Source organism: Falco peregrinus, chromosome 3 (assembly GCF_023634155.1).
Source record: "Falco peregrinus isolate bFalPer1 chromosome 3, bFalPer1.pri, whole genome shotgun sequence".
Lineage (NCBI taxonomy): Eukaryota > Metazoa > Chordata > Aves > Falconiformes > Falconidae > Falco > Falco peregrinus.
The window spans coordinates 44140557-44155221 of record NC_073723.1 but is presented as its reverse complement, the minus strand read 5'-3'; the positions used below and the strand labels follow the sequence as shown (position 1 = coordinate 44155221).

The 14665-nt window shown below is 36.9% G+C and overlaps 1 protein-coding gene across 3 annotated transcripts in view; it reads right to left on the bottom strand.

Moving 5' to 3' along the window:
* PDE7A (phosphodiesterase 7A) overlaps positions 1-14665 on the bottom strand; it is a 78416-nt gene that overhangs the window by 22667 nt on the left and 41084 nt on the right. For 2 of the 3 annotated variants that reach the window (XM_055798524.1, XM_055798522.1), the window contains exon 3: positions 7268-7351. The exons of the other annotated variant lie outside the window; for it this stretch is intronic. In XM_055798524.1, coding sequence (XP_055654499.1) covers positions 7268-7351 — 84 coding nt within the window. The remainder of the gene's footprint in view (positions 1-7267; positions 7352-14665) is intronic. 3 annotated transcript variants of the gene reach the window in all.

Below are 14665 nucleotides of genomic sequence, written 5' to 3'. Positions count from 1 at the left end.
GTTGCACTAAGCCATTACACAGCAGCAAAAGTACACAGAAAACACTGTGAAAAGGTGCCTAAAGGAAAACCCTTGAATTTTGGCTCTTCTTCTGTAAACATCTCAGGAAGGATATAAAATTAAGTAAATTGAACAATGTCATTCCTGTGCTGGACTGCATAACATTCTGCAGTTATTTTAGGACTACGAAGCAGTATATACAAGGTATATTCCTTCCCTACCGGTTCACTGAATCATAACCCCAGCCATCCTGTGCTTGTGCACTTATATAATCAGAATATGCATATATCCTTTAGAAAAATGGGTTACACTGTGTTAATTAATTTGCTGATGCTCCTGAAGAACAACTATACAATACATGATGGTTCAGCTCTCTTCCCAAAAGAAAGATAATATATTCCAAAACATCACCAAATCCTTTTCTTGAAGTCTTCCAAGAAAACACCATTCTCTGGTGTTCTAGAAATCTTCAGTTCTAAAAAAGAACCATTAAGTAATCTATTTTGGCTATTTTTCACCCCCAGAAATGAAAGAATTCAGAAGTAACACATTATGGTTGACAGAAAAAGAATATCACTTAAGAGTCTCTTATGACTTAACATCACTTACGACTATTAGGACAAAAGTCAAACTGGGACCAGAGATGAAAACAAAAGAATTCTCACATACTTTATCCTACAATGTGGCTGTGTCTAAGGTCAAACTTACCTCAGCAATAGAGTTGTACCAGTGCAAGGCTCCAGAGCACACACGCTGTTTTACAGAGATTTGAAAAGAAGAAATTGTAGGTAAAACAACAATCTAAGACAGCAAAAGGGGGGGGGGGGGGGGGGATAAGAAAGAAAAAAAAAAAGAAAATCTGTCCTATATTCTCAGTTGGAAGCTCTTACCCTGAAATCTTCCTTAACCAAAGTCACTTCAAGCTCACTTTTCACTTCAAGTTTATAATCAGTGTTTTCTTTTGGCCAAAGCTGTACGTCCTAAAGGACATTTTCTGTGACTTCCCCTTGTGTGACTGCATACTCCACACTCAAAGTCAAAATTTCTCTCGCATTGAGGGAAACTATTTACTTGAATAACCTGGATTGTGAATAACTAGGTCACAATTTCAGAATGCATCCTTCACAGAGAGGCAGCTTTTAGAGAAATCTCTGGAGTACAAGCTTTTCACTCTTCAGTGCTGGTATTTTCACAGGGAAACAAATACTTCATTCAACCTATGACCACACAGAAATCTTCTTGCATGACTTCATTGTGAAACTCACCCTTCTTCACAATAGACTGTTGAACAAGACAGACAATTACTCTTAACCAGATTCAGCTAGGTAATTCCTCATTTTCTTGAAACAAAAAAGGGCATTCAGCTTCATCTGGACTATGCTCATTTTATTGCAACCTCTAGATAGCATTGTTAAAAGTGTGATCAGGTGCTTTTACACAAAGATTTCCAAAACTGTTTAAGGCAATCAATGTGGATTTGAACTCTTCTCTCTTCTTTGACTTCTGGCCTCTTACCCAAGGGAAGTCTAAATTCACTGTCCAAAGTAAACTTTTTCCAATGATTTGTGAGCAAAAAAATGGAAAGTTCAAAACAACATTGTTAATAGTAGATGCTGATATCTTTGCCACATCTCAAAATTAGCATTTAAATGTTCTGTGAACTGCAATTTCCACATAAACAGTCTGAATGTTGTATACCAAAGAAACTCTGGAACTTACTTACCTGTTTGCACTCTTAAAAGAAGAGAATTAGGTTTATCCATCACCTATAAAAGTCACTTGAACTCTTCTTTTATTTCCTTTCCCTACTAAAAAGCCTCCATATACAACTAAGGAAAAGAACCATCTAAGTCTCAATGAAGTTTTGAAGTTCCCATCACATCATCTTCTCTCCTATGTGAAGCACTTCAGTGTATGCAAGCATCATTTTGATTCAAAATTGAGTCATTACTAAATGTTTACAGAAACATACAAAATAACTCAAAAAGCCCTTTCTTCTAAGATATCTTAACTCAGACATGACATATTTCAGTTATCTATGAAACACAAAATAGAGCCACGCATGTTGGCAAGATCACCATCTCTCCACAGAAGCATGCTCAGACTAACACAAGAGACTCCCAAAAACCTTTTAACAAGATCTTATCTATTCTGGTGCAGATACAACAGGAAAAGCAAGAAGAAAGAATGTTTCCCCTCCACAAAACTGAAGTATTTGGTTTTTATCAGGTTCTTCCAGACTACATGCAATAACTGTTTCCTAAAAAGGAAGTTTGAAAGCATTAATTTAAGCTGTATCTGCATAAGACACTTCCCAGTATTTTTGCAGTTACCTTAATTATTCATTTCAGCTTCACTTCCTCACTATAATATACTATACACATCACCGAGCACATTCACCAACTTCTTATATTTTCTTCTTTTTTTTAACCAGGTGAAACAGTGATTGGGTTACATTATATATTATTTTGTTTGAGCATGCCAGAAAACCCTCACAAACATAATAAAAGTTTAAGTGTATACGTGTGTTTATATATACACACATACAGACACATGCATATAAAAAACAATAGACATTAACTACTTCTCAATAGCAAAAAAACAAAACTAAAAATTTTATTATTGCTTTGCTATTTTGGAGAAAGTGAGTATTTTTATATTGTCATTTACCAATTCTTCTACCAAGGATTTTGTTTTGCATTAGTTTTTATCAACGTGTTCTGCCAACACTGCAGACTGAATTACTATCCATGTCTTCAGTAATGTAAAAAAAATTAAAAAGTAATGACACTAACTGTAGTCTATTTGTAAACCAGCAACAAGAGTAGTTACAACCACTGCGATCACTTTTTCAATAACTTCCCTGAAAACCAAACAGTACATGCTGGATTGTCAGACAGTAAACTGCCGAACTCCTTCCTTGTTACCCAAGGAGCAAAAAGTAGATCCCATGCTCTTTATTCAATTCAGTGAAATAATTTTTTTTTTTACCATGCAACTATGAATTACGTACATCCACTGAACAAAACCAAACCATTATATTTAAGATAAGAAGTTACTTCTGAGGAAGAAAGCTTTGCAGCTGCTCTCTCCTCTCCAGAAATGGTAGCTTTGAGCTGCTAATTTGAGTTTATGCCCATAGTCCCACACGGACATAACCAACAGACCATAGTAACAGGAAAACTACTAATGGATTTGTACATTGGTCCCAATATTAACCAATTACCAACCAATATGAAGAACACAATCTCGACTTTCCCCATGCATCAGGAAGCAGTCTTGTCAAAACAAAAATTTATTGAGCTACTTCTCCTGGCTAGTTCCTGCAATCAGCTATAAAAATGTGACTTCTGGAATAACAGAAGGAAAATACCCCAAACTTAGTTTGATCGTCAGTCAAATCTTGCATTTAGTAATCCTCAGATATGACTCTTATACCATGTTCTCTAGCAACAACAGTAAATTTTTCCAACCATCATTTTAAGATCAATTTTCCTAGGAAGAAGTTACCACTGAGAATACTTCTAGACAATTTAGAAACTTGAATATTCACGTGCCAATTACAGAACTCTGGAATGAAGATGCAAACACTGAGCTTAAAAACCTTAACAAGAAACAGAAGTGGTCTTAAAAACCAAATACTAATAAACTTGACTTTGGTAACACTAGTTGAAGTTGTAAGTAATAATAGCATTATAAAACAGAAGTGATTATTAAAAAAACAAAACCCAACAACAAAAAAACTGTAGCCTCCTGAAGATACAGTAATGCATTTAAAATTCAGTACTCTTCAAACCTACCCATAAAATACTGGGTAGAGAGCCTATTAATAAAATATTGTAAAAGAGCAGCAGTCAGCAAATTATTAGCTGGACTTCCTGAAAGATGTTCAACTTCTTCACAAAACATTGTTGAAAAAAAAAAAAGAAAATAATGCTAAACAACAGAAGTTAGCAAAGCAAAATACAAAATGGCATGAATACTTCAACACTATGAATGATAGCCCATTGTACTGGGTTTGCATGGCCAGGTTTTGATAGCTGAGGGGCTACAGAGGGTGGCTTCTGTGAGAGGCTGCTAGAAGCTTCCACTACGTCTGACAGAGCCAATGCCAGCCGGCTCCAAGATGGACCCACTGCTGGCCAAGCCCAAGCCCATCAGCAATGGTGGTAGCACCTCTGGGACAACTTATTTAAGGCAGCGGGGGGGAGGGGGGGCGAAGGAAACAGCAATTGCAGCTGGAGAGAGGAGCAAGAATGTGTGAGAGCAACAACACCGCAGACACCAAGGTCAGTGAAGAAAGAAGCAGAGGAGATCCTCTGCTCTGGGGCCTGGAGCTTCCCCGGCAGCCCATGGTGAAGCCCGTGGTGAAGCCCCTGGCGAGGCAGGCTGTGCCCCTCAGCCCGTGGAGGGCCGTGGTGGAGCAGATCCCCACCTGCAGCCCACGGGGACCCCAGGCCGGGGCAGGGCGATGCCCCGAGGAGGCTGTGCCCCGCGGGCAGCCGGCGCTGGAGCAGCTCCTGGCAGGGCCTGTGGCCCCGTGCAGAGGAGCCCAGGCGGGAGCAGGTTTGCTGGGCCCACGCTGGAGCCGGCTGTGCCCATGGGGGGGACACAACTGGGGCAGTGTGTGAAGAGCTGCAGCCCACAGGAAGGATTCACATGGAAGAAGTTCAGGGAGGACTGTCTCCTGGGGGAGGGATGCCATGCTGGAGCCGGGGGAGAGTGTGAGGAGTCCTCCCCCTGGGGAAGAAAGAGCCGCAGAGACAATGTTCGATAAACTGACCACAACCCCCATTTTCCATCCCCCATCCCTGCTTGGGGGGAGGAAGTAGTGAAAATCAAGAGTGAAGTTGTGCCTGGGAAAAAGAGAGGGGTGGGGGGAAGGTGTTTTAGGATTTTTTTTCTATTTTTTTATTACCCTACTCTGATTTAATAAATTATTTTTTCCCCAAGCCCAGTACGTTTTGCCCGTGACTGTAATCGCAGAGTGATCTGCCTATGCTTATCTCAACCCACAAGCCTTTCATTGCATTCTCTCTCCCCTGTCCAGCTGAGGGGAGCAATAGAGTTTTGGTGGGCACCTGACATCCAGCCAGGGTCAACCCACCACACCACTAAGTCATCTGCAAAACAGTTAAGCAATGATCACTGCAAAACATTTAGAACCACAGAGTAAAGTTAGTGGATAGCAGGAGAAAGTTACAGTGAAACTTTACAAACACCATGAAGGACACATATTCATGCATTACTGATGCTCAGTGTGTAGCTGTGGTGCAGAAAAAAGAGCCAACATTCAGATGTTTAGTCTGCTTCAGCTGCAGAAAATACCCTTTTTAGTCTCGTTTTTGCACCAAGCAAAGAAGAGCCGGCTGGCTCCTCTCACATGCTGTCTTCCACTCGTATGGGTGAATATTTTTCAGCCATGTAGCTCTACTTGAAAAGTCCTTCTAGAGGTACCAGGGGAGGGCAGGGAAAATATCCTAAAAATGAGGTCAAACCTGATGCCCACAACTTCTCTCTACCCACAGTCTGACAGCAAGATACTAAAAAGTCTTTTGCTTAAAACAATTAAGGAAACACTGATCAAGACTCAATTAGCATTGCAGAGCAAAAGAAAAACATTTTACTGATTTTTAAAAAAATAAATCTGTAAATTAATGGATGATCTAGTGAGAGATGCAGCTGAATTCCTTACTGACTTTGAAAGAGTCAAAGAGCAACGCTGCAGCAGGCCACAATCCTGAAGTGGAAAAAAATCTGACTATAATATGGCAACTCTGAAAACTGCCACAGCAGCTGACTCAAGAGGGAAGTTAGAGCCAAAGAATTTTTTTTTGGCCTCCTAGCAACATTCTTTTCTGTCATCAGACACCACAGTTGATGTTGCTAAAAGTTGGTGCCTGCGCCTGAACAAGTAGCGGCAAGAATAAAGGGTGTGAAACTCCTTTTCCCGATTAGTCCAGATCTGCCTGATGCACAATCAGGATGGAAAGGAACAGCATGATGAATACCACAGAAAATACAGTTAATTTGACAATAGCCGTAACACCGTGTTGACGGCCTTTTAACAGGTAGCCCTTTTTAATACTTCTGTTAATATCTTCCTGTTATCAGCATGAAATGCCACATACATACACACAAAAAGACACAGTTATGTAATTCATCAATCATATGCTGCTTCTAAAGGATTATTACACTCAACAGAATTATCAGTACTTGAAATTGAATTCTTACCATCTTTATTGAAAAGAATTAATATAGCATACTCTTCAAACTTTGTTTTCTCACCTATGATACAAACTTTTGAATGAAACTAAGAGTTTAATAGTTTTAAATTTAAGTAGCGATCTACTTTTAAAAGCAATAACTTCAGTTAAGATCAGAATTAGACCAGTTTCTGCCACTCATTTTTATTAATAAGGTAATTACAACAACCACACTTGTTACCATGAAATAAGCTTTTCTAAATCTCTCCATTGCATTCAGAATACTTGGAATTGTGCCGATACAATGTTGGTATAGATACTTTATGACACTTAATACACTAATACTATTGGCATAATTTAATTAAGACTTAAATCCCCTGCACTCTTGCTGCATATTGGTTTGATGGTTATTGAAGTTTTTATATTACAACAACTACTGACATTTAGTAACAACAATATAGATGTAGAGAAAAAAAAGTGAAATTGTTCAAAAAATATTCCTGTCACATTTCTCAGAAAAGTTTCCTAAAACATGTAATCAAAAAAATTAGTTTGCCATTTTCTTATAACACTTTATTCTTTATTTAAGATTTGTCTATGTGTAAAAATTTTAAGTTCTAGCTACATTTTGAGTAGATGTAATGTTAATTGATTATTATGAGGTCAAAAATATTGACATATACTGTAATTCTCTTCAAACATCACCCTGCACCAGGCTCTTTTGCTGCTTTATAAAAGCAGTAAAGTATTCTTTCTCAACTCTTTGTGTCTGCCAGCCAAGAACTCAGCGCACACATCAGTAGCTGTACATAAGATAGTCTTCATTACCATAGGGATTCAGGTCTAAATTCAATACTCAAACTATGTTTTTAAAAACAAAAATTTAGCAGTGAAGTTTTTACTCTTCTGTTTTTGGTAATGAAGTACCATGAAAGATTTTCTTAAGTAGTATATAAAATGGTCTTGCTACGTAAGCCGCTAATTTTATTTTTAGAGGTTCAGTAGTTAAAACTATTGGAAGCCTTTGTTTATTTGTTAATTATCTGCTTTTAAATACTTACAGTGAAAAATACGGAAATCAATGTATGGATGAGAACCTCTTCTCTCTGTTTCAAATCCTGCCCGACTTCTTACTCGCACATCTCCTAGAAACAGGGTCAAGAGTGAAATAAAAGTGTGGAAGAGTGGCAGAGATAAAATGCAAATGAACATAGCCTGGAGGGGTAAAGATTCATGTACTTAATGGAGGAGGATTATTCAAACAATAGGCCTACTTCAATGCTTTTTGTTTTAAAGGTGAAATTCAAAACAAAGTTTGAAGACTTGTTAAACATGCAATTGCATGCTTTCTTGTCAAAATCTCTCCTGCCTAAGCATACGTTGCCAGAAGCATGTGATAAGCATTCAGATGAAATTAGGAACAGCTTGCTACACCAGTATGGTAAAAATGCACCTTAATGTGACAGGAAACAAGAACATTAAAAGTTGATTTGTTCTTCAGTAACACACATAAAACGATAACATTTTGTATAATACAAAAAAGATTCAACTTCTAGAAATGGTAGCTTTTAGCAAATAAGCTTGTTACAATATGGGTTTAATATTACATAATAGAATATTTTCCCACTAGCATTTACTTACTTGTGCTCAGCTGTTTGAATATTACACAAGAGCCTATTAAAATACCAAAACTCAGTATTAAAATTTTATCAAACTGGTTTGTACTGCAATTAGCTTCAACCTGAATCTTTTAGCATGCTAGTTGATTTATACTTATGCATTTTACCAACTGAAAGCTGATCAGTATTCCTTCATTAGGTATTTGTATTCATTTAAGTAGCTCTCTGACTAAAAGCTTTCACTTAAAATCCTTTAGCACTTACAAATTTAGGCAAACCTTTGAGGATCAAATGCAATAGCGTTTGCCTCCCCAAATACTAACAAAAAAGTGAAATGTAAGATGCGAAAATGTTCTGGTTTCTAATTATGGAAATCTTTCAAATGTAGTATACTCCTCTCCTCAAACACAATGATTTTCATATGAATCAAAACTAAGTATTTAGCACAAGGAACCAAGACTGATTTTATAACAAAGTAATAATATAGCTATTTAATTTCCAGCAACTTATATATTGAGAGTGTTTTTTCCTTTTCCCTTCCAACCTGCTAATTAGTAATGCTGAAGCAGGCAGCTTGTCAGAAAGTAGCTAAAGATACTGACTAAAACTTCAGTAATACACTTTTAATACACAAAAGGTATCTTTCTAGAGATACTTATCTAAAAACACTCTTATATCTGTAGTGACACACTTCACCTGTATGTTATCTTCTGAGACATGCTTGTAAGACCACAAAAAAACAAGGCGGCCCAGGGCTCCCCAAATAATGAGTCTAGTATTTTCTATCAGTAAAAACATACCAAAATACATGTGGTTATTACTCCTTTTGAGTTTTTCAAACTGAAAATGTTAAGAGAGATGCAAGGGAAAGTAACCCAATTACTACCTGTAAATAACATTTTTCAGACCACTGACAATATATTACTTATAAAGTTTTCAAGCATTCATCTAAGCAGAGTGCAAGAGGCTTGTCTTGTTCCAGGCAATACAGAGGCAGCAAATTGTAGAACTCTTCTGTTAGGCACAAGCAACTGGTGAATTTATTTATAAAATAAATTAATAAAAAGAAAAAAATGGAGGAAATTTTGGAAAGGAGGAGGTGAATGCATTAGTAGCTGTGTATGAAAATACCAGTTTACACCAAGGAAAATGCAGCTTTCATTACCTTTCACTCATCTTTAACTGGGAAATCAGCCATAGCTACTACAGCTGTGTGAATGAGTTCACCAGCTGAATTAAAAGAAAAATAAGAGGTTCAGCTTTTTTGTTTGTTTTGGTTTTTTTTACAGAAGAGGTGATATACTTTTGTGAATTATATTTAGTTTTCAAGGCAGTCTTAACTTTCAAAATTTACCAAACGTAACATGAATTAGAAATAGTTTCAGTAAGCATACAACTAAGTTTTGGTCAACAATTTACTTGCTCAAAGTGTCAAGAACATAAAAAGTTCACAGAAGAATACCTGAAGACTAACGTGGAATTCTGCACATAACAAAACAAGAAGGTTCATAGGATAAATGATATCCAGAAAATTTCTCTGTGCTTTGGGTTTTTTTATTTACTAGTGCCTAGTCTAACAGCATAGATAAGAGTAAAAGCATCCTTGTTACCCCTGAAATGCCCACAATGTTGTGAATGTTAAGTAGGAAAATGAGAAAAACTGTGTACAAGTGAAATACAGAAGTGCAACTAACTACTTTGCTTTTAACAGGAATTATCAACATGTCTTATCTACAGGAATAATTAGCCAAAGGAAGAAGCAATATACTAAAAATACACATGACAAACTATTAAAAAGGCAATTACAATAAGATAAAGGTAAAATGAGGGTATTTACTTGTATACATATGAAACAAGAAATCCCCCACAAGGAAAGCAAAATATTTTCATTAAATAGTTAAAGAAATTTCTCCTTGATCTTCTAGAAGCAGAGGATATTTTGTTAAGAATCAAGATCTCTACAATGAATGATTTATTTTTTTTAGAATACGTTTGGATTTATTCTGGAAAAAGATACCACTTCTACAAGACTGGAATTTGTTGCAGTAAACAAAGCAGAAATTCCTATTTGGCCAAAACAAAGGCAGAAGAGCTGTCTACATTATTATTCTACAGAACTACTGCAATTTTCAAGATTTCAGACAATAGATGTGCTTGGGAAAAAAGTGGAATTCAAAGATGCCACGCATCCATCTAAAGTTTCTATGTATATAGAAGCATAAAAAGAAATAGCATCAAACTGGCTGCACATTAGCACATTAGGAAATGATGTGCTATTAGCATAGTGAAACTAATCCCTACTGCGCATGTATAGTTAGTCCCAAAACATCCAGAAATACTGGACCATCATTATACATTCACTGTTCAGTTAATCTGACCTGCAAAGATCAATAGAATCCAAATGCACCCACTTCGTTGTGCTAGCACACAACATAATATTCACATAATTTTGCTTGGGAAATCTTCCACGAGGTTTTTGTAACCCTAAGACTCTGAAATGATACAAATTTAATTTTAAAGAGAAGACATGTTTATCATCATAGGCAACTTAAAAAAATGCACAAGACACTTCAAATTTAAGATTACTTCTATCAGACAGAAGGACACTGTTACATAATTCCTTCAAACAGCAACAGAAGTCCAAACTCAGAGCCAATCATCATTATGGCAGCTGAAAGATAACAAAAATTCAACACCTAAAGCAAAATAATTTATTAAGTTTTAATTTATGCAGGCCTAAAAAAAATACTGAAGTGGTTACAAAATGTTTTGAAACCACCATATCACACCATTTGCTTATAGGTAAATTTCCTTAGGAGAGGCAGAAGTGGTAGCAAGCGGATGTTTTTTATCTTAAGTGTCTCTTCTTTACCCACTTTAGACAGCCTGAAAAGAACTCCTCTGTTTCCTTAGGGGAATACATTCAAGTCCAGCATCTTAATGACAGTGGGCTTCCAGGAACAATTTTTTTTCCTCTTTGAGAGTTTCTGTGAATCCAAAGAATGAAGAGAGATATAACAAACATGAAGGTTTCCTTTCAAAATCTGATTTTATGCACGAGCATGAAAAACATCTGTTGGCTGAGTATTTAACTAATTTTTTTTCCAGAATACTTCTATGTCAGCAGGATTGCTTGTATTTTTAAAAGCCATGCAGGCAGAAACTCAACCGAAGACCGAATGAACAGTGGAAGAAGGAATGCAAGAGGGAGATTTGCAGCTACAACCAAAAACCGAGAAGGAATCAGGGCTGTAACAAAACTTACCTTGAGACATACCGTTTTGTTCCTACCCCTCTCAGATTCCTGCTCACACCCGCAAGGACAGCTCCAGTACTTACGAGGCAGCTGAAATGCCATAGCTGACATCCCTGTGTGTTAGGGTTACACCGCACATACTTTATGCTACCCTAGTACTCCAGTGTGGCACAGTAACAATGCAGCAGCTGCTTGGTGAGCTGCAGCCTTCTGGAGCAAGGGCAGAATCTCAGAGATCACGGAGGACAGCTGGGAGCAGGAATTATGGCAGCCACCTCAAGGTAAACCACCCAAGTCAAAGCCATGAAGCTGTGAAGAGCAGGATTTCCAGAAAGAATTACTAGCTTCACAAATTAAAGTTCTATTAAATTTGTTTGAGAAATAGATGACAGGTCAGCTGAATATGCTGAAATTAAAGCAAAAGGAATACAACCTAATAACCACGACCTAAAAAGAGCGTGGCACCTGCATTACACTAGCTTGCCTTCACTGTTTCCTATTTGAAGTGATCAAGACCTTTAAAGAAAGGTAAAATGCTCCAGTTTTAGTTAAGAGCTGCATGCTCCCCAACACAAGCAGTCAGTGTCCCGTGTCCCCCCAGCCTCTTTCTACCCCATGCACAGCATCAAAACTTTCAGGCAATATAAAACAACAAGAAAAAGAAACCAGAAAAGCAAACAGAAATCAAGAAAGTATCAAGATTATGCAAAAGCACTTACAAGAAATTCTGAGAATTCCTCACAGCTGCAGAGAGAAGTGGCTGACAGAGGCGATACATCAGCCCTTCCAAGGTCTTAAAAGAAAAATTCTACAATGCTGCATCTGTATCTATATTTTAACATAGTAAATAAGCCACTGCCGAGTGGCTTAGTGTATATTTTGGGAATGGGGTATGACAGATGAGTCATTACAGTCAACACTGTTTGTTTATATCAACACTGATGAAGACAGTTAAGAGTTAGGTGTTTATTCTGTGTGCTCCTAAAATTTGATTTTTTTAATTGAACCTGGAAACACTGCCATAACGCAGGAATCTCTATTTATTTTATGCAAACAAGTTTCCATTGGATTCCCATTGGAACAGCCTGAAAAGGTTAAAGGAAACAACTCCACAACCAGCACAGCTAAACAGAGGGAGGTGTCCTAGACACTCTTAGCTTTACATTTTTTGGTCTTCTAAAATAAACACCTTACCAAGTTACATTTTATTAGTAGATATAGTCTGTTTGGAACAATAACCAACGAAGTAAAAGGGAAAACCTCTCATGACTGTGCTTAACTTCCCATTAAGTTACACCTGAGAATTCCTTACAGCTTACTCTGCTGAAGTGTACCAAGAAAAACAAAAAAACAAACCCCTCACAATACTGTATGGGAAATGCAATACTTCACATTTATTTCAAAAAATTCTATTGAATATATTCATTATTGAATCTACTCTGATATGAATGTTTCTACACACTGATGCATCCAACTGTTCAGCTTTCAGGCTGGTCTTTTTTACAGTCCATTTACAAATACAACAGTAATAAGTCTATAAATAGTTGCTACCTTGTACAGTATAGCATACATAATATTCAGGAAAACAAAGTGATCACCAGCAACTGTGAAACTAATATAAATTTAACACACTGATTCAAACATCCAATGAGCAATTCTTTGTTTGCTTGCTGGTACCCTCCTCCCCCCAACCAAAGTTAAAGAGGTCAATCCTTTAAAAGCCTTACTACCTCTGAATAGAAAACATCACTGAACAGCAACAAATGCCAGCAAGAGTTACACTATTCATAACAAGCACCAATCAGGTAGTCAAATAATTAATTCCAATGAGAGAACAAGTGAAAATTTAATTTATCTAACATCACATCCTGAATATATTCCAATTCTGCCTATGAGAATAGTCAAAGAAAGATTTCAAACTAAAATAGGTTTTCCCCCTCAGTTCACGTGTCTATACCAAGAACTACAGGAAGTCATGCTTTGCTTTCCTCTAGATTTACATGAACATTATCACAAATCCTTTGCAGAAATGACGGGCCTAACCATTTCATGTTACAGTTACACTTCTGAAGTAGCAAAAGAAATCAGACTATCCGCCCCAGAAATTAAGAATTATTTTTTTACAAGGTAAGCTTCTATCACTAGCAGATTAATTTTAAAAAGATGAAACACAGGCGTATAACTTAAAAGTACCTCTAAATCAAATGTATCAGTGCACTTTTAAAATAAGTTAATACATATTTCCCCATTGTGGAATTAAAAACACTCAATTTGTAGGACTTTGAGGTAGAAAAAAAAGTATCTCTTCAATTACAGGACAAAATAAATGTAGTTTAAAAAAGTATTACAAAAATTAAGAAAATGAAACTACCCCAGGCCTGAATTTACTTTCTTATGACTAGAGCAGAAAAATCACATTTTGAATAATTCTAGTGCTCATCCTGCAAAAAGGATGATTAAAAATGAGAGTTATTTTATGTTTTGGAAGTGAAATAAACCTGTTTACAACAACAAAAACCCTAGCAATTTTTTCTATAAACATTTAGAAGCCAGCAACTTCTGCTCCCCTCCTAACAAATCTCCAAAGTAATTACATTCTCTTATCAAAACTCCTTCAGTAGACAGTCAGTGCTATAGTATTAACAGCTTCACAAACCTAAAAAAAAAATCAAAATAACTGAAAAACAAAAAGGCAAAGATGCTAAATCAAAATTGGATTTATACACATATGCACACGTACGCCTACATGTGTACGTTATGACTGAATTCATATATACACACATGCGTACAGATGCATATAGTTTACAAATGTAAATTCATAGACAACACAGTTATGTATTTCTGGGGACTAACACGTACAGTATACAACTAAATTGAAGAGACTCAGGGCAAAAAAGACATTTTGGCTGACTTAGTTGGAGCTGGTTAAGTATTTATAATCATTACCTGTTGATGTTCATTGAGCCATGCAAGACATCATGCAAGCATTCATAGTCCATTTCAACATAAAATCATAGCTCAAGATGGCTTAAATTGTCATAACTTTGCAGTGAAACAGACTTAAGAGTGTATATACGCAGTCCCCATGCCATCTGCACCACCAGCAGCCTCCAGACGAGGTGCAGGAAGTACTGAATCCAGCAGCTAGATCTGCACAAGCCTTGTACCTTTCTCCTCTCAACAACTGACCTCAAGTCCTTCCATGCACTATCACTGAGGGTCTCCCCTGGATGCCTGCCCCTCCCAATACCGTGAAATACAAATTTCACTTCTGCTCTACCCTTTTTCTAGTTGCTACTCTGGAAACATTCTTCAGTAAGTTGACTGAACTACTAGCCCTGCCAGGCACCCTTTCCCTTCTCAAGTCATCTTCTAGGGTAAAAGAAGTATTGGTTAAAATCATATCATTCTTTTTAGAATACCTTGAGCATTTCATAGCCTCAGTACTGAGGTTTTTAAAAGCGTGTGATATCTCTCACACAAATGTACTCTAAGCAACGATTTTAAGCAGAAGGATACCATGCAGAGGTGATAAATTCCAACACAGAAATAAAGATCAATCATGAGTCATTTGGAAAACTTAG